The sequence below is a fragment of the Jaculus jaculus genome, chromosome 2, assembly GCF_020740685.1.
Source record: "Jaculus jaculus isolate mJacJac1 chromosome 2, mJacJac1.mat.Y.cur, whole genome shotgun sequence".
NCBI lineage: Eukaryota > Metazoa > Chordata > Mammalia > Rodentia > Dipodidae > Jaculus > Jaculus jaculus.
In genome coordinates, this window is record NC_059103.1 from 144,115 (window position 1) to 169,402 (window position 25,288).

At 49.0% G+C, this 25,288-nt stretch overlaps 2 protein-coding genes across 6 annotated transcripts; one reads left to right on the top strand and one right to left on the bottom strand.

Moving 5' to 3' along the window:
* Positions 1-465: 465 nt before the first annotated feature.
* On the top strand, positions 466-10,304 carry Atp5mf (ATP synthase membrane subunit f). Of its 2 annotated transcripts, none has more exons than XM_045142719.1 (4): positions 466-560; positions 8,469-8,576; positions 9,415-9,531; positions 10,158-10,304. In XM_045142719.1, the coding sequence occupies exons 1-4, from the start codon at positions 548-550 to the stop codon at positions 10,184-10,186; spliced, it is 267 nt and encodes an 88-aa protein (XP_044998654.1). In that variant the 5' UTR covers positions 466-547; the 3' UTR covers positions 10,187-10,304. The 2 variants fall into 2 exon arrangements, with proteins under 2 accessions (XP_044998654.1, XP_044998655.1); XM_045142720.1 differs by lacking the exon at positions 466-560 and adding an exon at positions 5,307-5,425.
* Positions 10,305-11,006: 702 nt separating this feature from the next.
* Cpsf4 (cleavage and polyadenylation specific factor 4) lies at positions 11,007-25,236 on the bottom strand. 4 transcript variants are annotated; one of them, XM_004672701.3, is made up of 8 exons: positions 25,018-25,236; positions 21,377-21,427; positions 21,027-21,179; positions 18,049-18,144; positions 16,604-16,697; positions 16,182-16,254; positions 14,584-14,676; positions 11,007-11,886 (listed from the first exon to the last, which is right to left on the bottom strand). In XM_004672701.3, exons 1-8 carry the CDS (start codon positions 25,118-25,120, stop codon positions 11,818-11,820), a joined length of 732 nt encoding a protein of 243 aa, XP_004672758.1. In that variant the 5' UTR covers positions 25,121-25,236; the 3' UTR covers positions 11,007-11,817. The 4 variants fall into 4 exon arrangements, with proteins under 4 accessions (XP_004672758.1, XP_004672757.1, XP_004672756.1 ...); XM_004672700.3 differs by having other exon boundaries at positions 14,584-14,679; XM_004672699.3 differs by having other exon boundaries at positions 14,584-14,754.
* Between the last annotated feature and the right edge of the window lie 52 nt (positions 25,237-25,288).

Below are 25,288 nucleotides of genomic sequence, written 5' to 3' on the forward strand. Positions count from 1 at the left end.
TACCACTTTTGGGCGCCCACACATTCTTGCTTGGGTGCTGTCTTGCTTGTAATTAAGCCTGCCGGCGGTTGCAGTCTTTGCTGTGATCCTAATCTCTTTACAGTAAAGCTCGTTGCATTTATCCTTCCCTCCAACCTTATGAATTGTCTCGTTGCCTGGCAATGGTCATCCCTTATCGCTCCCTGGGTAAGGGCGCGCTCCTGCAGAACTCCCCGAGACAGCTGGCGCTCCCTCCCGGTTCCCTACCGTTTCATGTCTCCTAAGTGCACAGGACGTTCTTTTGGAAGGGAATATGAGGTTTCTTCCCGGCCTACTGGGTCAGGGAGCCCAGTCTGAACCACCAGTTCTCCAAACATCGCGAGCCGCTGCACCTTTGCAGCTCCCAGGAGCTTCCCTTCACATCATGGTCTCCTCGCGGGGCCAGCCCCGCCAGTCGTGACCTACTTCCTGTGAGCCTCTGCTTCCACGCCCCGCGGGGGGAGGGGGCGCGCTCCCTACCCGACAGTCTTCGCGCGCGGCCGAGCTCCGCTGACACCAGGACTTCGAGATGGCGTCAGCCGGTGAGTCTTCGGGAGCCGTGTTGGATGTGGTGTTGAAGGCCGAGGCTGGGAGCAGGGCCGCAGAACTGCCCCAGCCTGGGAGGGAGCTGCGGAGCCGCATGCCCGTCCCTTAGGGACGGTCGCCGCGGCCTCCTCGGTTGTGCCCTGCGCACATGCATGCCGCAGCGTCCCGTGCCGTCCCCAAGCCGGGCGGCGGTTCCCGTGGTCCCGGGCTGCGCCGCCTGCCTTGCGGCTTGAGGACGAGCGCAAGCCTGGAGACGCGTCTGCGGGCCTGGCCGCCGCCCCGCTCTCCGCCCAGGAACAGCGGGCAGTCTTTTCCTCCTGCGACACGGGCGGGAACACTTTGAACCTTAACGCAAAACAGAGCCTGCCCTAGCCAAAGCTGAGGTTCCACCTAGGGTCTGGGAGCGGCAGGCGCCTGGGACTGTGCTGGACCACACCGAGTGTTCCAGGCGTATGCATTGAAAGGCCCGCAGAGGTGAAATGACCTGTTCAAGGTCAGAACTCCCGAGCCAGCTGAGATGGGGCAGATGAGCTAATTAACGAGGCTTGACCTTAGGATGAGCATGTGTAGTTCTAGATCTCTGCGCTCATCCACTGTGCTGCACACTTTTTTTTTTTTTTTTTTTTGCTGTGGTTTTGAGACAGGTCCTGGTGTATATCTGGTGCCTGACTCACCATACTTCAGCTTCCCTAGGACTGGGGTTACAAGCCTGTATCACTCTTATTTTATTTTGTTATATATGTGTGTGTGTGTGTGTGTGTGTGTAAGTAATTTTTTTTTTTTTTGGCTTTTCGAGGTAGAGTCTCACTCTAGCCCAGGCTGACCTGGAATTCCCTATGTAGTCGTAGGGTGGCCTCGAACTCACGGTGATCCTCCTACCTCTGTCTCGATTGTTGGGATTAAAGGCGTGTGCCACCACGCCGGGCTATTTTATAATATTTTTATTAGTTACTTGCAAGGAGAGAGAGAGAATGGGTGCATCAGAGCCTCCAGCCACTGCAAATGAGCTCCAGATACATGGGCCGTTTTGTGCATCTGGCTTATGTGGGACCTGGAGAATTGAACCTGGATCTTTAAGCTTCACAGGCAAGTGCCTTAACCGCTAAGCCATGTCTCCAGCCCCCCACCCCCGTTTTTATAATTATTTTTGTTTTATTTATTAGAGACAGATACAGAGAGAAAATGGACCCCAATTTAAAGAAGGAAAATAACAGTATGATGTGTGGCATGGCTAAAGTTACCTAGACTGAGAGTAGCAGTTTTTTGTGTTTTTGTTTTTCAGATAGGGTCTCACTGTAGCCCAGGCTGACCTGGAACTCAACCTGTACTTCCAGACTGGCTTCAAACTCATAGCAATCCCCCTACTTCCACACCCCAATTGCTAGGATTAAAAGTGTGAGCCATCACACCCAGCTGACAGTGGCAGCTTTGATTAGCCTCTGTATGCCTTACCTATTTCTATGCTGCTGTTGCTGTTGAGACAGCATCTCTCTACGTAACCCAGACTGGCCTTGAATTTGATTCAGTCCTCTTGTCTTAGCCTGGAAAGATGAAGAAATGCTCAGCAAAATGGCTTGTGAAGCTGTTTTCCCATCTGTAAAGTGGGCATGAGATGAGTCATGATTCACATTGGTACTTGTTTTCATAGGTTGCATCATGAAAAGAGAACATTGAAGGTGGGTGTTGGTAGTGCATAAGAGTTATTGCAGCATTCAGGATGTTGGGGCCAGCTTGGGCTAATAAACTTGTGTTTAAAATAAAATAAGAACATTAAAGTTTGGCATCTTGTTTAAGCAGAGAAGTGAAGAGTGCTTTGGATTGAGGATTAAACAATTTAATTTGTGTAGCCAGGTGTGATGGCATGTACGTGTAACCCTAGTACTTGGGAGGTTGAGGCAGGAGGAGTACCACAAGATGAAGGCCAGCTGGTCCTATATAGCAAGACCCTTTTTCTGTTTTTGGGTTTTCAAGGTAGAGTCCCACTTTAGCTCAGGCTAACCAGGGATTCATTCCTTTTTCTTTTCTTTTTTTAAACATAAGCCAGGCATGGTGACATATGCCTTTTCATCTTAGCACTTGGGAAGCAGAGGATTGCCTGGAGTTCGAGGCCACTGAGAAAAAGAGGCAGAGATAGAATGGGCATACCAGGGCCACTAGCTACTGCAAATGAACTCCAGATACATGCACCACCTTGTGCCCTTGTGCATCTGACTTTTTTACATGGGTACTGGGGAATCGAACCTGGGTCCTTAGGCTGTGCAGGCAAGTGTCTTAACTGCTGAACCATCTCTCCAGTACTTCCTTTTTGTTTTTGTTTTTCGAGGTAGGGTCTCACTCTGGTCCAGGCTGACCTGGAATTAACTCTGTCATCTCAGGGTGGCCTTGAACTCATGGTGATCCTCCTACCTCTGCCTCCTGAGTCCTAGGATTAAAGGCGTGCGCCACCACACCCGGCTCCTCCTCCTTCTTCTTCTTCTTTTTTTTTTTTTTTTGAGGTAGGATCTCTCTCTAGCTGCAGGCTGAACTGGAATTCACTGTGCTGTCTCAGGCTGGCCTCAAACTCCCAGCAATTCTCGTACCTTGGCCTTCTGTGTGCTGGGATTAAAGGCATGTGTCACCATGTCCAGCAAGACCCTTTTTCAAAAAGGCCAAACCACAAATAAAAATCCAATTTTCCTGGGCTAGAGCAAGAGTGAGACCCTATCTGGAAAAACCAGAAACAAAACAAACAAAACAATTTTGTACATGAAAGTTTCTTGGGGAGCTTGGAATGTAACTTAAAATTTGGTAAAGTACTTGTTTTGAATGGATGAAGCTTTGGGGTTTGATCCCCAGCACTGCAGAAAACCAGGTGGAACACTTGTAAAGCCAGCACTCAGGAGTTGGGGAGGTGGACTCAGGAGGTTCTGGAGTAAGAGGGCTTGTGTTGCTATATAGTTTTAAGGCCAGCCTGGGCTGCATGAGACCTGACTCCTTTCTATTGTTTATTTATATTTTTATTTGGAGCATTGCCTGGCTAACATTGAAGGAGGAATCAGTTGGTTTGAGCTGATCATCCCTGGTTATTTTTGGGGGGAGGAGGGACGTGTTATTTGTGTGTCTTTGTATGTGGGTAGGTACACTTGCATATGGAGGCCAGAGGTTGACTTTGGATGTCTTCCTCAATCATTCTCCACCTTATTTATTTTTTTGTTTTTTGAGGTAGGGTCTCTAGCTCAGGCTGACCTGGAATTCACTAGGTAGTCTCAGGGTGGCCTTGAATTTACGGTGATTCTCCTACCTCTGCCTTCTGAGTGCTGGGATTAAAGGCATGCACCACCACAGCCCACTCTATTTTCCACCTTATTTATTTGAGACAGGATCTCTCGCTGAACCTGGAGCTCAACTGTTCAGTCAGACTAGCTAGCTAGTATGTCACAGGGATTCTCCTGTCTCCATCTTACAGGGACTTTGTACCACACCTGGCCTTATGTGGGTGCTAGCGATCTGCACTCAGGTCCTTCAAGTACTTTACCAACTGACCCATTTCCCCAGTACTGTCATTCCAGTTTTTACTTTGGCCTTTCGTCAAGGCCATGTCACATACCTACATACTCAGAATCACCCAGGAGAACAATTGTGTGGTTATATCTTATAAGTAATGATTTTGTTTTTGAGGCAGGGACCTATTCTAGCCCAAGCTGACCTGGAACTCTTTTTTTTTTTTTTTTTTAAATTTATTTATTTGAGAGCGACAGACACAGAGAGAAAGACAGATAGAGGGAGAGAGAGAATGGGTGCGCCAGGGCTTCCAGCCTCTGCAAACGAACTCCAGACACATGCGCCCCCTTGTGCATCTGGCTAACATGGGACCTGGGAAACCGAGCCTTGAACCGGGGTCCTTAGGCTTCATAGGCAAGTGCTTAACTGCTAAGCCATTTCTCCAGCCCTGGAACTCACTCTTAATACAAGGCTGGCCTTGAATTCACAACGATCCTCCTACCTCTGCTTCCTGAGTACTGGGATTAAGGGTGTGCACCACCATACCCTAACTCTGATTTCTTTTAAAATTCATTTTATCTCTCTGTGTGTGCTGCTCATATTATTGTTGCAAATTGCCAAATGCTGCCGTTTTGCGTCCAGCTTTATGTGATGGGTGCTGGGGAATTGAACCAGTTGGCAGGCTTTGCAAGCAAGTGCCTTTAGCTGCTGAGCCATCTCCTTAGCCCCCGTGTTATGTTTTTAGATGATTTTTTTCTTTTTTTAAAATAATCTTTTTTTTCAATATTGACTTATTTGAGAGTATGGGCACACCAGGGCCTCTTGCAGCTGCAAACCACCACCACACATATGTGACACTTTGTGTGTCTGTTTTTACATTGGCATTGGGGAATTGAACCCCGGGCTGCTAGGTTTTGCATGCAAGTGGCTTTAACCACTGAGTTATCTCCTCAGTCCTTGAATGGATTGTTTAGGAAAACAAAATCCTATGTTAGAGGCCTTAGTGAATCCTTCCTGACTTTGCTCTGGTTTGGATTTAGCATGTAGGAATAAATACTTGTTTCCATGTGTCTCATAATTAGTGGCTAATGTATTTCTTCTCTAAGCTATGAGATCACCTGCCCTCCCAAGACCTGTGATTATTCCACAACTACTGTTGAAAATGTCATGTATTATGAACTGTGAGCAAGGATGTTCCTATCTTGTATTGCTTTTTGTTTTTCTTCTCATTCTAGCACAGGTGGACCTGAAACTCACTTTGTAGTCCCAAGATGGTCTCCAACTCACTGTTACCCTCTCACCTCTGCCTCCTGAGTGCTGGAGCTAAAAGCATGTGCTACCATGCCCAGCTTGTTTCCATCTTCTGATAGCTCATAATCAGGTAGAAACATAATAGTTCTTTATTTTATTTTTTTGTTTATTTATTTGAGAGCAACAGACAGGAAGAGGCAGATAGAGAAAGGGAGAGAATGGGCGTGCCAGGGCCTCCAGCCACTGCAAATGAACTCCAGATTGTGCATCTGGCTAACGTGGGTCCTGGTGAATTGAGCCTTGAACCAGGGTCCTTAGGTTTCACAGGCAAGCGCTTAACCGCTAAGCCATCTTCCCAGCCCGAAACATAATAGTTCTTATTTATATACTATCTAGAGCCCTATACCAACATAGGCACTATTATTGCCCTTGTTTTACAAAGAAATGCATGTACACTTATTCCAAGGAGTTTTTAAATTTTTTGAGGTAGGGTTTCACTTTAGCCCACGCTGACCAGGAATTCACTATGTAGTCTCAGGGTGGCCTCAAATTCATGGCAATCCCTCCTGCCTCCCAAGTGTTGGGGTTAAAGGAGTGCCTCACCACACCCTGCTGGGGATTTTTTTTTTTAAGGATTTATTTTCTTATTTAAGAGAGATGAAGATTATATATGCTCCAAGGTCTCTTGCCACTGCACATGAACTCCAGATGCATATGCACCTTTGTACATATGGCTTTATGTGGGTTCTAGGGAACTAAACCCAAGTGTCAGGCTTTGCAAGCTCTATTCTAAGGATATCTATTGCAGGGAAAGATAAAGTTCTTGGTTCCCAGCAGTCAGATTGGGAACTTCCCCCTTGGTGCAGCAAGAGAATGTCCACCTGCAATTCCTGCTTCATACAGGAGTGGCAGTGGAGTGTGGTATCAGGTTGCAGACTCTGGGTCAGAAATTGTGGGCTTGGTACCAATGTGTCTCAATTTCTTACTTTGTAAATAAGTTTCATACTGGTTTCCCTTGTCCTCTTCAGGGCAGGAAGGTCCAGACCACGGTCTTTTCTTTGTTTGCCTGCATGCACTTTGTGTGAGAAAGGGGTGGGGAGTATATGAGAATGATGATGGAACGTGCATGTGCATATGATCAGTCCTACTGCCTCATTTGAGGCAGAATTTGAGTGGTGAGTACTTTATCCACTGAGCTAGCTCACTAACTTCCCACTGTTCCTTTATTTATTTTTTGAGTAGGATCTCACAGCAATCCTCCTACCTCTGCCTCCTGAGTGCTGGGATTAAAGGCATGCACTGCCATGCCTGGCCATTGTTCTTCCTTCCCCCAAAATATATATATTTGAGAGAAAATGGATGGGCCAGTGCTTCTAGTCATTGGAAAAGAATTCTGGACACATGCACCTCCTTGTGCATATGGCTTTATGTGGGTAGTGGGAAATTGGACCTGGGTCCTTGGGCTTTGCAGGCAAGGGTCTTAACTGCTAAATCCCCTATTGTTCCTTCTTAAAGATGACCAACCACAGGAGGAGCCAGACTCAGTCATTCCATGGTTTCTTCTCTATTTGGGGATCCAGAGGCAGAATCTCCTAAGGAGAATCCTGCAGGCTTCCCAGGAGCTCCCACCTTGGAACAAGAGCAAACACAAAGCTTCATGGCTCGTTTCCAACCTACTTTGAGTTATCTCGAGGCCTTGATGAATGTCCAGGCAGTGCTTGTTCACCAGCCACAAATGACAGGGTGCCACCAGCTTATGACTGTATACAGGGCTGTAGGGACACTGCTTAGGTTGTCATCCCCAAACAGGCTTAACTGTCCAGGACCCCTTTTTTGTGCTTTTGGAGAGGTTGGTAAGACCAAGTTCTTTGATTTCTTGAAATATGTTGTCTTTTCTTACCTTTGGAAATTGTTGACCTCTGCAGTCCCAGATAGGATGCCTGAAATTGAAATCCCTTAGGTTTCTTAAAAGAAAAAAACAAAAACCCCACTGAATAAAAGGAACTCACAGGGCTGAGATGGCTCACTTAACATTTAAGCTATGAGAACCTAAAGTTTGGACCCCAAGCAATCAGGTAATCCTACCACTGAGGAGGGGTAATCCTACCACTGAGGAGGCAGGGACAGGAGATCCCTGGGCAAGCTGGCTACCTCAGAATAGGTAAGCCCTGGATTCAAGTAAAAGACCCAAGTGTCTAAGGGTTGGGGGGATGATTCACTGGTAGAATGTTTGTCTAGTGTGTTCTGGGCTCAATCCCCAACACCACTCCCCAAAAAGAAAGGTGTCAGGTTGGAGATGGCTTAGCAGTTAAAGTGCTTACTTGCAAAGCTTGACAGCCTGGATTCAACTCCCCAGTACCCATGTAAGCCAGATGGACAAAGTGGTATATGCATCTGGAGTCCATCTGCAGTGGCTGGAAGCCCTGGTGCTCCCTTCCTTTCTTCACCCTCCCCCTCCTCTCTCTCTCTATATAAATAGAACTTTGAGGCAAGCCCAACAAGACTGGACTTTTTTCATTTTTTATGTGAGAGAGAATTGATGCACCATGGCTTCCAGCCACTGTAATCGAACTCCAGATGTGTGCCCCCTGGTGCATATGTGCAACCTTATGCATTGGGGTCACCTTGTATCTGGCTTACCTAGGACCTGGAGAATTGAACATGGGTCCTTAGGCTTTGCAGGCCAGTGCTTTAATGGCTAAGATCTCTCCAGCCCCTGTAAATTTTTTTTCTTTGTTTTTTAGTTTTTTTGAGGTAGGGTCTCAGTCTAGCCCAGGCTGACCTGAAATTCACTATGTAGCTCTCCACAATCCTCCCACGTGCTAGGATTAAAGGCGTGCACCACCATGCTCATCTTCCTTGTAATTTTTTTTTCCCCTGTAATATTTTAAAAAGGGGACTGGAGAGATGGCTCAACAGTTATGCTTGCTTACAAAGCCCAACAGCCCAGGTTCAATTCCTCAATACCCACGTAAAGCCAGATAAACAAAGTAGCACGTATGTCTGGAGTTTGTTTGCAGTGGCAGGAAGCCATAGCATGTGTGATGTATTTATTCAGTGTGATTCTTGTGCCACCTGTGTAAGATGTACGGATGAGTCATTGAACTTGTGATCAAAGGATACTACTTGTGTCACTGGGGGATCTGTTCACTGTTGATGTTCTTTCTTCTCAGTGTCACTGAAGGACAAGAAACTTATGGACGTCAAACTGGGGGAGCTGTCAAGCTGGATCTTAACGCGGGACTTCACCCCTAAAGGCATCACTGGAGCTTTCCAGAGAGGTTTGAGCATTCTAGATGTGTCTTCAGTTCTCTTTATGCCATGACTTAATTTTGGCAATAAAAGCCTTATCTCAAGGTTAATCCCAGCATTTCAGCCACTGCAACCCGAGTCCAGATGCATGCACCACTTGGTGCACCTGGCTGACCGTGGGTACTGGGGGATTGAACCTGACCTGTAAGTCTTTGCAGGCAAGCACCTTAAGTGCTGAAGCCCTCTCTCCAGGACTTCATTTCATTCTTTTAGATTTTTTAAACTTTAAAATATATTGTATTTTTATTTATTTGACAGAGAAAGAGGGAGAGAAAATGGGTGTCCCAGGGCTTCCAGCCTCTGCAAACAAATTCCAGATACATGTGCCCCCTTGTGCATCTGGTTAACATGGGTCCTGGGGAATTGAACCTGGGTTCTTAGGGTTCTAAGGCATCTCTCTAGCCCCATTTCATTCTTTTTAAATCATCTATAGTTTAGTTTCTACTTGTTTCTTTTAGTGGATGCACCGTGCCTATGAGACTTAGGCACTTAATGCAGACTTAAAGTGCTTGGCTGACTCAGCTAGCCACAACTAAAGTGAGCCTTACTGGAGGCTGGGTGCAGAACAAAATTAAGAGGTTGGTACTGAGGTAGGATCAAAGGTTAACAAGTTTAGAAGCAAAATTAAAGTTGGTCTTAACTCTGCAGTTGACCTTGGTCTGTGGTACATGATCTTACAGGTGTATGTGCCGCACCCCCCCCCCCCCCCCCTTATTAGCCAGTGTTTGAGGGTTAGCAGCTTAAAGGGCCTGAGGACTGGGTCCCTGAGCTACAGCTGACCTGCACTGAGTGCTTCCTTTGTTACAGGTTACAATCGGTACTACAACAAGTACATCAACGTGAGGAAAGGGAGCATTGCTGGGGTTAACATGGTGCTGGCAGCGTACGTGCTTTTCAGCTACTGCCTCTCCTACAAGGAACTCAGTAAGTGCTCTTGCCTGCTCTTGTCTCCAGCTTCCCAGGAGGTGGAGTATGGGCTTGTTCTGTCAGATGCTGTAGTTCATCTTCAGCCAAGGGAGTCTGAGGGAACTGTCAGGGTGCAGCAGATGTGAGTGTTACCCTTTGAAGTGAGAAGTCTGTGATGGAGAATATAGGAAAGACAAGACAAAGCTAGAGTAGAGGTTATACTTGGAAAGCCTTTCTGGCAGCCAGTGTCAAAGAGGGAAGCAGGTTGTTGAGTGATGATATGTCTGTACAGTGCCTTGGAGAACTTGGCGCTTAATACCTGAGATGCTGGTGTCTAGTGCAGGGTGCTTGCGACAGTGTTAGTCTCTGATTAGATTTTCTTCTCCTGTGCTGTATTCTACAGCTTTCAGCCCCTGCCAGCGTGCTGTACCACAGCAGTGCTGCTTCTACAGGTGCCTTGGGGTTGCCTGGTGGCTGTCTGACCTGGAAAGCCAGCCTGGTGGCAAGTTGGCTTCTGTGGTGTACATGTGCCTCTAGGTCTACAGACTGGCAGGCTGCCCTTATGTCACCTGAATCATCCAGGGAGGCTTTGGGTGATTGTAGCCTTTCATTAGAACACCTGTCAAAAATTTCCCTCCCTCCAGAACATGAGCGCCGTCGCAAGTACCACTGAAGAGGGCCAGCATGAAGGTGCACTGCTCCTGAAGATGGCTCCTGTCTGAGCTCAGTAATGGTTGACTCCTGTCATGTTCTGAGAACAAGTGCACAATAAAAGGTGACTGTTAGCTGTGCTCCTTGCATGGTGTACCCTTTGTCTTGTGCTCAGGCCTCATCAGTAGACTCTGTGCAGCCTTGTTTGTGTGAGGTCATGTCCAAGCCCACTAGGGGGAAGTTAGGTCATCTGGAGTTCCCCAGTGCTCAGGTCTGCACCCTGCATGAGCACCTTGGCTATTTAGAGGCATTATGGCCTTTTGTGAACTGACACCTCACCACTTCAAAGCACAGGCCCTGTGATCTGAGAATAAGAGCATTCCTAGCCATCTTGTTCAAGACAAGGAATTTAGGGATGAACCCAAACTTCTTCTATGTGAAGGCCATCAGGGACAGGTAAACCAGCACCTTCTGTAGAGCCCCTGGGCACCATTGGCATTCAAGCAAGTAATGTGGCCTTCCTGGCAAGATGGCTTCACTAGCAGGAAGCTTGGGTGAAAGACAGCCTTGGCCCCAAGTACTCACCTCTGATCCACCCCACTTCAATCCCTCCAAAGGACTTGAGGTAAGCTCAACTGCATGGAGCCTACAGGGCTGGGGGTAGAGGACAATCTTGGGGCTTAAGATCGTCCGAAGAGCTGAACTTGAATGAGATGTTCCCAAATGTCCGATGTGAGGTAAGGCACTTGTGAGATGAAAAGGCCCCAACACCCCAGCTTTGTGTCAGGTAGCAAGCACAACCAGTGTCTCCTCAGCAGGAGTCACTGTAGCAACGAAACCGCTTAAAAAAACAAAGCTTTTAATCAAGTTCATAAAAAATGTTCTTGTAACTGAACTTGGACAGGCCCACTTGCCCAGCAGGGTGCAGGTGATGGTTTCACATTTTCTAGGCTCAAGGATGGGCAGTCTGCATGCCACAGGTGTTTGAGTGACAGCACAGATGCTTGGCAGGAGGTAGGCACAGGTGGACTGGGCCAGTGATTTAAAAGGGTGGTCTGCAGCTCTGACTGAACCTTAGGTACTGTCAGGCAGGGGTACCATGGAAATCAGTCCAGAAGAACCTCAGTTGCTGTCCCCCAAGGGCCCTGGACAGGGGAGGCAGCGAGCACTGAGCTTGCCAGGAAGGGCTCCCTTGTTCAAATCACTTGGATAGGCACAGCTTCAGGATTCAGCAGGACATGGAGGAAGTAGGCATGACCTTACCACTGCTCCAGATGATCTACCAGTCCTTGGACTTGCCAGGAGCTGGCATTTACTCAGGCCATCTTCCTCTTATGACTGCAGAGTACAAGCCCATCCCAGCTTCTCCTTCCCATAGAAGGGGTGTGTACAGAAGTTCCTGAATGAGGCACTGAGGCCTGGGCAAAGATGATGCCAACTTGAGGGACCCAATTTGAAGCACATGTCCCTTTCCAAAAACAATTACAGCAAAATGATGGGGATCTAACAGGAGTGTCCCCTCAGGCTGAGCTTCCAGATCAGTGTGCATGCTGGCTCTAGTCAGAGCTGTGTGTCAGCATTGCATTCAGCAGTTAAGTGCACACTCCCAACAGTAGGACCCCTCATGGTGCTCCAAGTTGGCTCCAGCTGCTGTCACTGTCCACTGAGAAAGGCCAAGTGCCCTTTGGTGCATCTGTTGGCATAGTGTCCTTTTTCACCACACTGGGAACAGTAGGAGGAAGAAAGAAAAGTAGAATAGTTTTCAGACGTAATTTCTAACTAAGGCAGTGTCCACCAAGTCCCAGCCTGGGGAAGGCTGTGAACTTAGTGGGAACCGATTTTGTGCAGACATGAGTGGAAGAAACTCAGTAGGAAGGTGCACTGGTAGAGGCCACAAGGAGCTACTCAGCAGGTGGGAAGGATGGAAGACACCAGAGCGGCCTGAGAACCCATGGGGAACTCCTCCATTACTTCAGCTGCACTGAACCCAGGCCTGCCCAGGAGGAGCTGCCTAAGTGGCCAGCAAGACAAAAGTCCATGACGCTGGAGCCCCGCCTGCCCCTCTGAATGGCAGGCCAGTCACTTACCTCTGAGCCAATGTCTGGGGCTCCCTGAGGAGTCAGGGGAGGAACGAACACGAGAGGATCACCGGGCTCCTACCCCAACTTGGGGAGCCATTGCTGTGGTCACTGAGGGTGGGCTGCGCCTGAAGCATTCCCTGCTGGCTCTCATAAAGCCACCTGAGCTATCCCTGAGGACAGCCTTTGTCCCCAGGGTCACAGTGAAGGGCAGTGGTTCAACTTGGTGTGGTAGAAGTATGAGTGTTGCCCGACAGGCCTAGCACTGACCTGGGCTTGTCTGGCTGATTACCTAGGACCTGCTGGCTTATAACAGAAGGGAATTAAAAAGGAAGTGAACCAGAATCTCATTCCAGGTCTGATCAGAGGGGATGAGAGGCAGCTGGGTTCACAGCCTGCTGCCCTCGACACTGCTCTTTTAGTGTCCCACATTCTTAGATGACTTCTGTGGTTTAAGGAGCACAGGTGGCTGCCAACTGACCCTTGGGTTAATGTGACAACCAGAGGAAACAAGGAAGCCCCCTGCCAGCACCTGGCACACCAACTGGTTTCCGCAACATAAAAGACCTGTGGTTAAGAGAGTGTCAGGCCCACCTTTCTAGGGTCTCAGGATGGGGAAAGACAGCAGCTAAATTGTCTTAGGATGCCACCTTTGAGAAATTACCCAGAACTCTGCCTCACTTACTCCACACATTTTTTAGGGAATGCTGAATTCACATCTACTTCTTTAAGTGTCCAGGGATCTGACTCCATCACCTTGGGACAGAGCAGAGACCCAAAAGAATACGTGGCTGCAATGGCAGTGCTAGGGCATGAGGCCAAACTATGGCACAAGTTAAACCCTTTGGATCAGAACTGCCTTTAGAAAGCAGATGTTTCTGATATCAGACAAGAACTCACAGATGTCCAAACATTACACTCAGTATTGTTATTAGGAGCAAAAGTCACAACTTATCTACAAAACTGGTAAAGTAAGTTGTCATGGAAAGAGCTTAAGATACTGCAAAGAGGGTGAGAGAGATGGCTTAGCAGTTAAGGCAAAGCCAAAGCACCCAGGTTTGATTCCCCAGGACTCACAGAAGGCAGAAGCACATCATGTGTTCATGTGCAATGGGTGCTAGAGGCCCTTCTGTGCCCATTCTCCATCTGCCTTTTTCTCTCAAATGAATAAAATACTTTTAAAAAGTAAGTCTTTGTGTATCTAGTCCTATTGTTGGCCATTTCTGCTGACTCCCTCTGCATGTTTTGTGATTTTTCTAATGAGCTCATCCTTCAGAGCTCTACTTGTGGGAATTACGCATGGCTTGGGTTGAGAATGTAGCAGAGTATAAGAGGCTGATCCCATCAGGCAGCAGGGACACAGTCATCTTGGGGCAGTTACAGTAAACTTAAGTTTCTAATTTCAGCTGTTACCAACGATGAAGACACAAATCCAAACTCATCCATAGCCAGTCATTCCTCCTTTCCCACACACAGGACTGAAAATGAAATTTTCTAGTAGGTTTAAGTTCACCCTTAACTCAGGTGTCCAACTTTATGTACTGGGTAGGGAGTGTGTTCCTAACCCAGTTCCCAGTGTAGGCTCAAAGGTTTGTCCTGGTGCCCTTTACACCTACCTGAGATTTGAGGATGCCTCAGAGCAGCGAGGCTTCAGGCATCCCTTCCCCTGGGTTTGTGGGTGTCCCTCCCCTTGATGAAGACTCCCTTACTTCTGAGCACAGTCAACTCACTCAAATGGGTGTTCACCCTCTGTGCTGTCTTGTAGGAAGGAGGATGGGCTCCAGTCCACCTTCGCTCTTAAAAGTCAGCAAAAAGGGACTGGAGGGACAGCTTAGCGGTCAGGGCATTTATTTGCCTGCAAAGCCAAAGGACCCAAGGTTCAATTCCCCAGGCCTCACATTAGCCAGATGCACAAGGGGGCGCATGTGTCTGGAGTTTGTTTGCTCGCCCATTTTCTCTCCCTACCTCTTTCTCTGTCAAATAAATAAATAAATTATATATATATATACACACACACACACATATACACATATATGTTTAAGTCAGCAAAACAAAACAAAAAACTCCACATTTTCCTTTTCTAAAAATAACCACATCTGCCAGGGGTGGTGGCACATGCCTTTAATCCCAGCATTTGGGAGGCAGAGATGGGAGGATCACTATGAGTTCAAGACCACCCTAAGACTACACAGTGAATACCAGGTCAGCCTAGGCTAGAGTGAGACTCTACCCTGGGGGAAAAATAATAACCACATCTGAGGACTAAGAGAATGGCCAATGACTGAAAAATGACCCCCCCCCCCCACCGCCACATACCCTGTCCCTTTGCTCCAGGACTCACCTTATAACAAGTGACCTGCTCCAGTGGCCGGGGTCCCCGGTTGCCTGCGCTGCTGTTTTGACTCTGCATGACCCCAATGACCTGCGGGGCTCTCTGCTGATTGGGAGAAGAGTTCTGACTCGTTAACTGGATCAAGGAGGACGACCTTTGTAATGGCGGATTGTTACTTTGCTGGAAAGAGTTACACAACACGGTTTTACTGCAGAAAACACGTGCACGCAGACTACCAATGGGAACAGGAAGAAAAGAGGGCGGGACACCTCTCGCATGACCAGCAGGAAGAGGGCTTCTGCGATGGCCCAGCTCAGGAGATTGGACGGAAAAGAAAATTCTTGTGATGGTGGCAGGAGCTGCTGCCCGAAAAACACCATGCAGACACACAAAAACGAAAAATAAAAGCAGAAAAGAAAACATCAAAGAGACAAGAGGAGGTCTCTGGGGCATTGGGGCGAGGGCATGATCAGGCCTTACTTTTGTTTCTGAGGTTCTAGCTTCAGGTCAGGATGAACGCTTGGTTCAGCCAGATGCTTAGCAGCCTACACGGCGAGCAAGTCACAGAAAAACAGTTGGAGCCTGACATGCCGACCTGTGGTCTAGGGGCTGAGAGGGCCCTTCTCTGGGGAGTCACATGAGAAAAGGGGAGCAGGCTCCTGCGAGGGAGATTCCACAGCAAGACTGTCTCCAACCACATGGGTTCTTGTCTCTGGTCCCGGAAATGAGACCTGAGCTAGGAACCCCCAGGCTGTCAGCTGCACCCATGCCCATTTGCCATTTGATTTGATTGGTGATGTCACCGCCTGGGGGTGCTGGTCTGTGGAGGCCCCTCAGTCTTTGGTACAGCAGAGGACCGAGAGGAGCTTCGCACCTGACTCAAAGGCCTACCAGCTAGAGCGAGGCTTCAGCGTGGGTGGCCGGTTTATACGAGGGCCTGTCGCAGACCCTGCCCGACATGAAGGACAGCCCTTCCTCTGGGCCCAACGCCCCACTCCCCATTACCAAACACAGGGTGCCCTGGTTAGGGGACTGCTGCAGATCCCCATTTGTCTGTGGCACCTCCCTCTCAGATCACGCTGTGCAGCTGGCAAGCCCTAGAGTCCCATGCATCAGGAAGCTGCACAGGAGCTGCCAGGCTCCGGCCATAGGAAAGGTGGCCTTGCTTGTCCTACTTCTGCCACTGCTTGGTGGTTGTTTCCTCAGGGAAGTTTCTCTCTCCAGGGGCCCTCAGCTCCCCATTTGTCATAGAAGTTCTAACCCTGAAGCAAGAGCAGACCACGTGGGCCCAGACCACCTCCACCCAGCAGACACTGTGCAGTGACCCAGCTACACGTGCCACCTGAGCCCCACCTGCTCAGGGTGCTCTCGGCTGCTCTCAGTTCTAGCTTAGAGCTAGGAAGGACTGGCAGGTCCATCTCTAAATGAGCTGCTCTGCTCACTTTTCTGCTGGACTCCAAGGCACTCTCCCTATTTCCTTCTCCCTATTTCCTCTCTTCCCTCCTGTCTCAAGGTTCCCAGCTGGATTTACAGCAGGCCGCACAGAGATGGGTATGAGGCGCTGTCTGCAGGGCCTGGGTGGCTGGGAAGGGGCCAGGGGACGGTACCTTAGATGGAGGCTGTGTCTGCTGTGGCAGTGGGGGCTGCTCGGTGGTTCCCATGGGCAGTTCAAATCGAGGGCTGATCAGCCAGAGGGAATGAGAACAAGAAGAGGGAGATGAGAGCATGAGAGGAGATAGCTTAGGTGGTGCTCGGAAAACCACACCTAGCCTGTGAGCAAGCAAACACAACCCCAACTGCAGGACACAGGGTGGGGCTGGCACTCAGTGGTACCTGAGTGCGGCAAGAATGGTGGCAAGAAATGATGAAGGCTCTGGGTAGGTGTTGCTCCAAGAAAGGAAGGCATGGCCATCCTGGAACTGGTGGTCAGAACTACATCTCCCACCCTGGCCCAGGCCCTGGGCTGTGACCACACCCAGCTGCATCCAAGAAACAGAGGGCCCAGCAGGGCTGCTGCCAGGGTACTCACTGCATGAATTTGCACGAGGGCCCCTCAGGGCAGAATCCCACGAGGTAATTCACACAGATGACTCTCCGAGTGTGCCGGTGCCTGCACAGGGGACCTGCAGGACCCAGCGTTTAGGTCACTAAGATGTTTTCTCTGTAGGAGGATGCCCAACTCTTCCCTACAAATAGAGCCTTGCCTAGATTGCCGGTGTTACACAGAGCCAAAGAATGGATCCAAAGATTGGCTCTGTCTCTACACTAAGGCTGGGGAGATAGCACAGCTGGTGAAGTGACTGCCTTGCAATTGTAAAGACCGTTTCAGTCCCCAGTGCCCATGAAAAAACATGAGGTGTGGTGGTACACACCTGTAATCCTAGGCTAAGGAGGCAGAGCCAGAGGGATCCCTGGGGTTCGCTGGCCAACTCATCTAGCCTAATTGGGGTGTTCCAGGTCAGTGAAAGGGGTATGGCATTCCTGAGAATTGACACGAGCCCATCCTCTGGCCTCCACATAAACATGCATATATGTGGTACATTTGCATACATGTGCGTACCCACACATGCATTCATGAGACAGGCATTTTAACTAAGCCACAGAGCCAAGCCACACATGCATTAAAAAAAAATAGTAACATTAAAAATAAAAGAAAGAAAAGAAGGCCAGGGATGTTGCTCAGTGGTTAAAGCCACTTGCATGCAAAGCCTGCTGGTCTGGGTTCAATTCCCCAGTATCTGTAGGTGGTGGTTTGATTCAGGTGTCCCCCATAAACTTAGGTGTTCTGAATGCTAGGTTCCCAGCTGATGGAGATTTGGGAAATAACACTTCCTGGAGGCGGTGTACTGTTGGGGGTAGGCTTATGGGTGTTATAGCCAGTTTGCCCATGCCAGTGTTTGCCACACACTCCTGTTCCGGCTGTCCACCTGATGTTGGTAAGGACATGATGTCCACCCTCTGCTCATACCATCATTTCCCCCTGCCATCACGGAGCTTCCCCTTGAGTCTCTAAGCCAAAACAAACCCTTTTTCCCCCACAAGTTGTTCTTGGTCAAGTGTTTTCTGGCAGCAATGTGAACCTGACTGAAACACCACAGAAAGCCAGATACCCAAAGCAGTGCATGTATCTGGAGTTCATCTGCAGTGGCAAGAGGCCTTGGCACACCACTCTCAACTTGAAAATAGATAAAAATGCAAAAGAAAAAAAAAGAAAACAAAACTGCCACCGCCATAGCTTGAGGAAGTAGGAAAAAGCCTCACAGCTGTGTGTTGGTGGTTCACACCTGTAATCCTAGCAACTCAGGAGGCTAAGGCAGGAAATTCATGAACTGAGGCCAGCCTAGACTACAGGATGACACAAAGGCCTCACTATGCACAGGTCAGATTCTGCTGGGCCAGCCAGGAGAATGTCCTAAGAGGACTTACTGGCACCCTTGGGAGTCTAGTGGATAGAGAAGGGCTGCCATCACTTACCGTGCTTACAGAAGCCACGATCGTACCAAGGGCAGTCCTTGATCTTGGATTCAGGGTCAATGTGCAGGAAGGGGCACTCCTTGTTGCTGCACTCTCCTGCAGGAAAATGAACATGTGGCCTTCTGGAACTGCACTGGGGACACCTCTAAAGGAATAGGGAGCCACACAATTGTTGTGTCCAGGACTGGCTATGTATGCATCAATGCTACGGGGGGTGGGGGGGTGTGATGCCAGTAACATTAGTAGAGCCCAACCCAGCAGAGCGGTGACTAGATGGGTATTAAAATGTTACCACTGCCAGGAAATTTCTGTTCTACTCAAGTGGTTCTTCACATCTATGAACAGAACCAGGAAAGGTCTGAAGAACGTTAACTTTTAGGACAAACATGGGCAAGGTGTGGGAGTTCAAGGCTGGGTCCCTGTAGTGAAATGGGGCAAGCCTTGCTAATGACCACACATGCAGACCAGCTACCTCAGAACCACCAGTCAGCTGGAGTCTACCTCCAAGCTGCCCTGCAATCAATGCTGACACACACTGCCTACAATGCAAACCCCAGCCCTCTTCCTCTCTTTCCATTTATAGGTTCAGCAACTCCTCCCCTACCCCCGTCACCCATCCAGTTACACTGGCTCCCCTGGTACCTGAGATAAATCCTCAGCCACTTCTTAGCCTCTAGCTCCCAGTTCATGGTGCCCCTCAGGAGTCCTTCCCAGATCCCCACCTGAAGCTGAGTCTTACCACTGTTCTTTCCTTTCATGGCCTTTCAAGCAGCGCTCTTTATCTGTCTCCCTTGTTTATCAGCTGCCTTCAACCCTGGGCCACTAGAGCAAAACTCCACCGGAGATACAGGTCTGTCCTCTCTACTACAGGACCCTCAACACAAGCCTGGAGCCCAAGTGCCAAGAGTGGCAGACGGTGCATGTGCACCAAGGCAGGCTCTGCTGGGACAGGCAGAGGATGCTCAGACATGGGGGTGGTGCTGGGCTCAGGGCTGTCTAGCAGGGAGGACCCTACAAACTAGTCTGCACAGAGGTGCCCTTGAGGGAGAACTCTGAGCCAGATGGCCAAATTGACCCCACTCTAATGCTGCCTAATGAATAGGGGATGATAATGGATTTATATGGCAGATGGGATGATCTTGAGGGTGGGGAGCTGGAAAGCCTGAGCACTATACTATTTCCTTCTCTCTGCCTTGTCCTGTCAGCTTGTAACTAGGAAGTGAGACTGTCCTAGCTAATGAGTCCTGCTACCTGTGCAATTGTTTGGCTTGAAAACCATTTTTATAAAGGAACAGTGTTTATAATGAGAACATGTAAGTTTTATTCCCTATATTTGTTTGTTTTTATTTTTGCTTTTTTGAGGCAGGGTCTCACTCTAGCTCAGACTGAGACCTGGAATTCACTAAATAGTCTCAGGGTGGCTTTGAACTCACTTTATTCCTGGCTTTATTCCCTACATTTATCTCACATGTGAATCATATAGCTCAAGATAGTAATATATAGAAAACTAAATTTATTGTGCACTATTAGCAATGACCCATACCTCATTGTTAGTTTAAATGTATTATTTCAAGTCACAACTATCAGTAATAAACTGATACCTAAAGCCAGGCATGACTCACATCTGTAATCTCAGCACTTGGGAGCTGAAGGAGGACTGCTCCAAGTTCATAGCCAGTCTGGGCTACAGGTAAGACCCCTGTCTCAAAAAACCAAAACCATATGCCGTGTGTGGTGGCACAAGCCTTTAATCCCAGTGCTTGGAAGGCAGAGGTAGGAGGATCACTGTGAGTTTGAGGCCACCCTGAGACTACATAGTGAATTCCAGGTCAGCCTGGGCTAGAGAGACTACAAAAAAAAAAAAAAAAAAAAACACCCAAACCAAGCCTGAAATAATTAACATCTCTAGTAACAAAAACCTAGCACCCTGGAAAGAAGTGACTGGAGTACTGAGTAACATCTCAATCACACCTTCCAAGGCTCAGGGTCTAATGCGGAAGAGGTGGCAGAAAGAATGTAAGAGCCAAAGGAAGGGTAAGACTCCTTACAACGTGCTCCCTCTAGACATAAAATGGCCTTGATATCCATGACCTCACAGTGCCTGACACTACCTACACAAGACCATCATAAGAGGGAAAGATCATGACATCAAAATAAAAGAGAGACTGATGGAGATGGGGAGGGGATATGATGGAGAATGGAATTTCAAAGGGGAAAAGGAGGGGGGAGGGAGGGTATTACCATGGGATATTTTTTATAATCATGGAAAATGTTTTAAAAAATTGAGAAAAAATTAAATTAAATTAAATTAAAAAAACCTAGCACCCAGTTCCTTGCAAAGCCTCCAACAGCTTAATTTTCTTAACAATGGTCTGGTGTGAGAGCTGGGACACCTGGGGACTAAATTCTGCACCAGCCCTACCGCTTCCTGTCTGTTCCCAGTTTCTCCATGCAGGACTCCCAGAAAAGGTGAAGCTTGATGCTCTCTACTCCACACTCAGCACAAACTTAGAGAAGAGCAGATTTTCTGCCAATAGAGAAGATGGCCTCAGACCTACTGTTGAGGGCTGCTGGGAGAGCCATGCTATTAGCCACAAACACAAGCCCAGAGAGGAGCAACTCAGGCCTGGTGTGACTGGTGACCATGCCAAGGAAATGTGGATTTCAGGAGTAAGCTGCCAAGAGCAGAAACAAGGCCTCCAGCCAGACACACTGCTTATGGGACTCACCAGGAACCGTGTTAGTGTTAATGTCCTAAAGTACTTAAAGCGCTCCAAACCCTACACTGCTACAAAGACATAAAGTACTATCAAAGGACCACCCAAAAATCCCTTCACTGAAGATCCAGCTCAGGATTACTAGGCACTGCCTAGGTTCTAGAAAGATGGGAGAGGGTCAACAGATGCAGTGGGATTACAGTAGCTGCCTCCCTGGGCCTCTGTTCTCAGCAAAGCCTCCCAGGACCCCATGCACCTCACCGAACTTGGAGTAGAAATAGCACTCAGGCATCTTGGTCATGTCATACTCGTGCAAGAACTCGCACTGGTCCCCTTTCTTGCATAGCCCCCGCAGCCAGTGTTTGCACACAACTGTCTTCTCGCCACTGATGTGGCGGAATGGGCACATGCCCCCTGACAAAAAAAAAAAAAGAGGGGGACAAGTTGTGAGGAGATGCAGCCTAAAGGAGGAAAGGGATCACTGCCACTTCATCCAGGGACACTGTTTTCTGCAGGAGGCCATTCAAGCTAGTCACCTGGTAGCCTCTAAGAATGTGCCAGGACAGAATGGGGCTCTCAGGATTAGTGCCAGGAAGCTCAGGGTCTCTTACCTTTGCCACAGGCAGCTTTCAGGAAGAACTCACAGACAGCGGCCCCCGACTCTAGAAAGGAGAAAGGGAGCAGAATCAATCAACCACAGCTGGGGACAGAGTCACTGAGCCAGGACTGAAGACCTTTGACCCCAACGCCACTTGTTTCAGTCATAACCTGCCAAATCAGTCAAATACAATGAGACCAAACATTGCTCTGCTGCCAGGAGCTTCCAGGGAGTGAAGAGTGGGAAGGGAAGTCAGGAAGGAACACGAGATCACAGACAGAAGCTAATTACCCCAGCAGAGAGCTCCCGGAAGGGCACATCTCCAAGCACATTAGCATGAGATGGATGGAGGAAGGGAGGGAGTGCATGGTCTCAGGAAATGCCAACAAGTGGACGGGGCCTCTGAGAGGCTTAGGGTCCAGAAAAGGGGCAGGTTCCCAAGACATTAGTTTAGAAAGGTAAGTTTAGGTGAAGCCCCAGACTTGCAGCATGCACTTTTCAAAGAAAGTGGGGGAGAGAGAGAATATGGGAACGCCAGGACCTCTAGCCATTGCAAATGAACTCCAGACGCGTGCACCCCCTTCTGCATCTGGCTAACGTGAGCCCTGGGGTATCGAACCTAGGTCCTTTGGCTTTGCAGGCAAATGCCTTAATCACTAAGCCATCCCTCCAGCCCCAGCTGGAGCCTGGCCTTCACTCCTGCACTTTCTGCAGAGAGGAGCAAGACTACAGAGGTGGACATGGTGGCAACAGTGGCTGGATCCTAGACCAGCCATTCTCATGAGTCCAGGAATTCAATGGCCATGGCTTCTAGAATAAACTAAGCAGTTTTCTCTTAATCAGAACTGCTTTAAAACAAAAACAAACAAAACCAGAGCCAGGTGTAGTGGCACATGCCTTTAATCCCAGCACTTGGGAGGCAGAGGTAGGAGGATCACCTCGAGTACAAAGCCACCCTGAGAATACAGAGTGAATTCCAGGTCAGCCTGGGCTAGAATGAGACCCTACCACGAAAAACCAAAAAATAAAACAAATTAAAAAAAAACATCAGGGCCCAGAGAGATGGCTCAATGGTTAAAAGTTTTTGTTTGCAGGGCCTGACAACCTGGATTCATTTCCCCAGTACCCACATGAGCCAGATGCACAATATGTCTGAAGTGAAGATGCTAAAAGTGTCTGAGGCAAGATGTGTTTGCAGTTTATTTTATTTTATTTTTTATGGTTTTTCAAGGTAGGGTCTCACTCTAGTCCAGGCTGACCTGGAATTAACTCTGTAGTCTCAGGGTGGCCTTGAACTCACGGTGATCTCTGCCTCCCAAGTGCTGGGATTAAAGGCGTGTGCCACCACGCCCGGCATGTTTGCAGTTTCTTTGCAGTGGCAGGAGGCCCTGTTGTACCCATTCTCTTTCCCTGTGTTCCTCTGCCTGTCTCTTAAATTAAAAAAAGGTGGGGGGGAGAGGTGGAGAAAGAAGCCTAAGGACTCATGTTCAACTCTCTGGGTTCCATGTAAACCAGACGCACAAGGTGATGCAAGCGTCCAAGGTCACAAATAGGTACAAGGTGGCGTACATCTGGAGTTCAATTACAGTGGCTGGAAGCCATACTGCGCCAATTCTCCCTCCCCCCTTCTCTTTTCCTTGCTTTCTAGGCCAGTCTGTTGGGCTTGCCTCAAATAATAAATAAAAATTTTAAAAAGCAAAAATAATCATGTAAGCATCTGTGCTTCCCCCCCCCCCCCCCCGCCAGATTATGGTTGCTTCATTTTTTTATTGTCTGAAATCCAGGCTTGGGGACTGGGTCTCAAGCAGATGAGATAAGAGCATGGTTTTAACAGCCAAAGTTACAGTTCTCAAACTGAAAGCCACCGGGACACTGACACAACCCCACGTAAGAACGGAGTGCTGAGGGATGTACCACATCTGAAACTCTGGACTAGAACATGCTTGTGTTCAGCATTCCCTGCCCTGCCGAGGAAGCAGCCTGTTGGGACCTCACAACTGCACCTGCCTTCAGAGGCCTGTGGACCTGCAGCACTACATGCGAGAAGGGCGGCCAAAGAGCTGCCTGCCTCATGTGAACTGTACCTTGGCCTGACAGTAGTGCTGTCAAGACAGGAAAAGGACCAGTGTGCAAGTGTGAATGTGTGTGTAAGAATGAGGTGATCAGCAGGACAGGTAACAGAGTGTGGGGCTGGGAAGACAGTTCGGTGGTTAAAGGCACTTGCTTGCAAGACTGGCAGCCCAGGTTCGATTCCTCTGTACCCATGTAAAGCCAGATGCACAAAGTGGCGCACATATCTGGAGTGTGTCTGCAGTGCCAAGAAGTCCTGGTGAGCCAATACTCACCACTTAAAAAAGAAAAATGTGTGGGTCTGAATTTGAGAAACCACTACTTAACCCTTATCTGCTGTGTGCCACATGACACACACCAGTAATCCCAGCACTCAGGAGAATGGTTAAGAGAATAGAAAGACCTCGTTGATTTTTTTTTTTTCCGAAGTAGGGTCTCACTATAGCTCAGGCTGACCTGGAATTCACTATGTAGTCTCAGGGTGGCCTTTTACTCATGGCAATCCTCCTACCCTGCCTACCAAGTGATGGGACTAAAGGCGTGGCCACTACACCTGGCTCCAGTTGTTTTTTTTTTTAAAGGTGTCTGTGCATGCATAACAAGGTGGTTTGATGAATGTCCCGTGGCATAAGCACTGTTTTACACAGAAGTATCAGAAGGAACAGCCTTAGACAATGGGTGTATTTGAACAAACCCAAGAGAAGTGGGGCTGCAGAGACCTGGGGGGAGCATCAGCTGTAATCCTTTGGCAGTTATGGGAGACATAATGGTACACTGAAAGTCTCCAATGGCTTTCACTCAAGTCCCTGCCTCAAATGGCCCTTGGGGTCCCTATCCAAGGACTGAACCCAGGGTTCTCTAAAAACCACTGTACATTCAAAAAGGAGTACAAAGGTAAATTGCCGGTTTTTCTGTAAGCGCAAGACGTCTCACTGGGCAGAACAGTGGTGAGACCATAAGCCACCATGTATAGAGGGACGTAGAAGCTCAAGACAAGGGAATTGTATATGGTAAGTGACCCGAAGTCAAAAAGCAAGAGCAGGGCTCACAACTAGGAAGGAGCTACCATGAGTGGGAGTCCCAGGATAACAGCAGAGCTTGAATTTAGCTGTGGCGTGCCATGGTGTGTGTGGTCGGTCTCTCCTTCCTTACTCCTGTACCGGCCTACTTCGGATGAAATCTAAAAAGAGGGTGCAGGATGCTGGGGGCGGGAGATAGAGGGGAGCACCCCAGGACACTCTTCAAGTTGGAGACACACACACACACACACACACACGGGGGGGGGAGGATACTGGGTGGGAGCGGGGAGTCACTCTATTCCTATATTCATTCAAAAACTACGAGGACAACGGACACGGTCCTGCCCCCCTTCCTGATTACCACCAAACACCCCCAGGAAATCAGAGATCGTGGAATGCGGGGGGGAGTTCCCGAGTTTCCCATGTGGGGAAGATGTCCCAGGACCAGAGAAGAGGGCCTGGAACTCCGAATCCCGGGCTCCGAGGAACAAGGATGCCTCGGGCTCAGACGAGGAGGTCCCCCCTCCGAGTCCGTGTCGTCCACCCGCCAGATTCCCGCACTCACTATCCATGCCGGGGAAGGGCAGCGGCTGCGCGCCGAGCTGCTGCTCCACCGCGATCTCCAAGTCGAACTTGATGTGGTCCACGCTGGCGATGATCTCCTGCATGGTGGCGGCGGCGGCGGACCCCGGGCCCGGCTCCCACTCAGGTCTCGAGCCGTCCTCAGGCCACTGCCAGCCGTCCTCCCGGTGCCTCACACCGTCCCGGTCCTCCTCCTCCTCCTCCGCCGCCGCCGCCGCCGCGCTAAGGATGTCGGGAGCGCCCCGAGCCCGCGC

What these genes read in the sequence shown, in the direction of transcription:
- Atp5mf (XM_045142719.1), top strand. An exon ending in CACTGGAGCTTTCCAGAGAG is followed by an intron (nt 8,577 to 9,414) that starts GTTTGAGCATTC and finishes CCTTTGTTACAG; the next exon opens with GTTACAATCGGTACTACAAC. An exon ending in CCTCTCCTACAAGGAACTCA is followed by an intron (nt 9,532 to 10,157) that starts GTAAGTGCTCTT and finishes CCCTCCCTCCAG; the next exon opens with AACATGAGCGCCGTCGCAAG.
- Cpsf4 (XM_004672699.3), bottom strand. Translation starts at nt 25,120, where the DNA reads ATGCAGGAGATCATCGCCAGCGTGGACCACATCAAGTTCGACTTGGAG. An exon ending in GCCCTTCCCCGGCATGGATA is followed by an intron (nt 21,428 to 25,017) that starts GTGAGTGCGGGA and finishes TCTCCTTTCTAG; the next exon opens with AGTCGGGGGCCGCTGTCTGT. An exon ending in CCCTCGTGCAAATTCATGCA is followed by an intron (nt 16,255 to 16,603) that starts GTGAGTACCCTG and finishes CTGGCTGATCAG; the next exon opens with CCCTCGATTTGAACTGCCCA.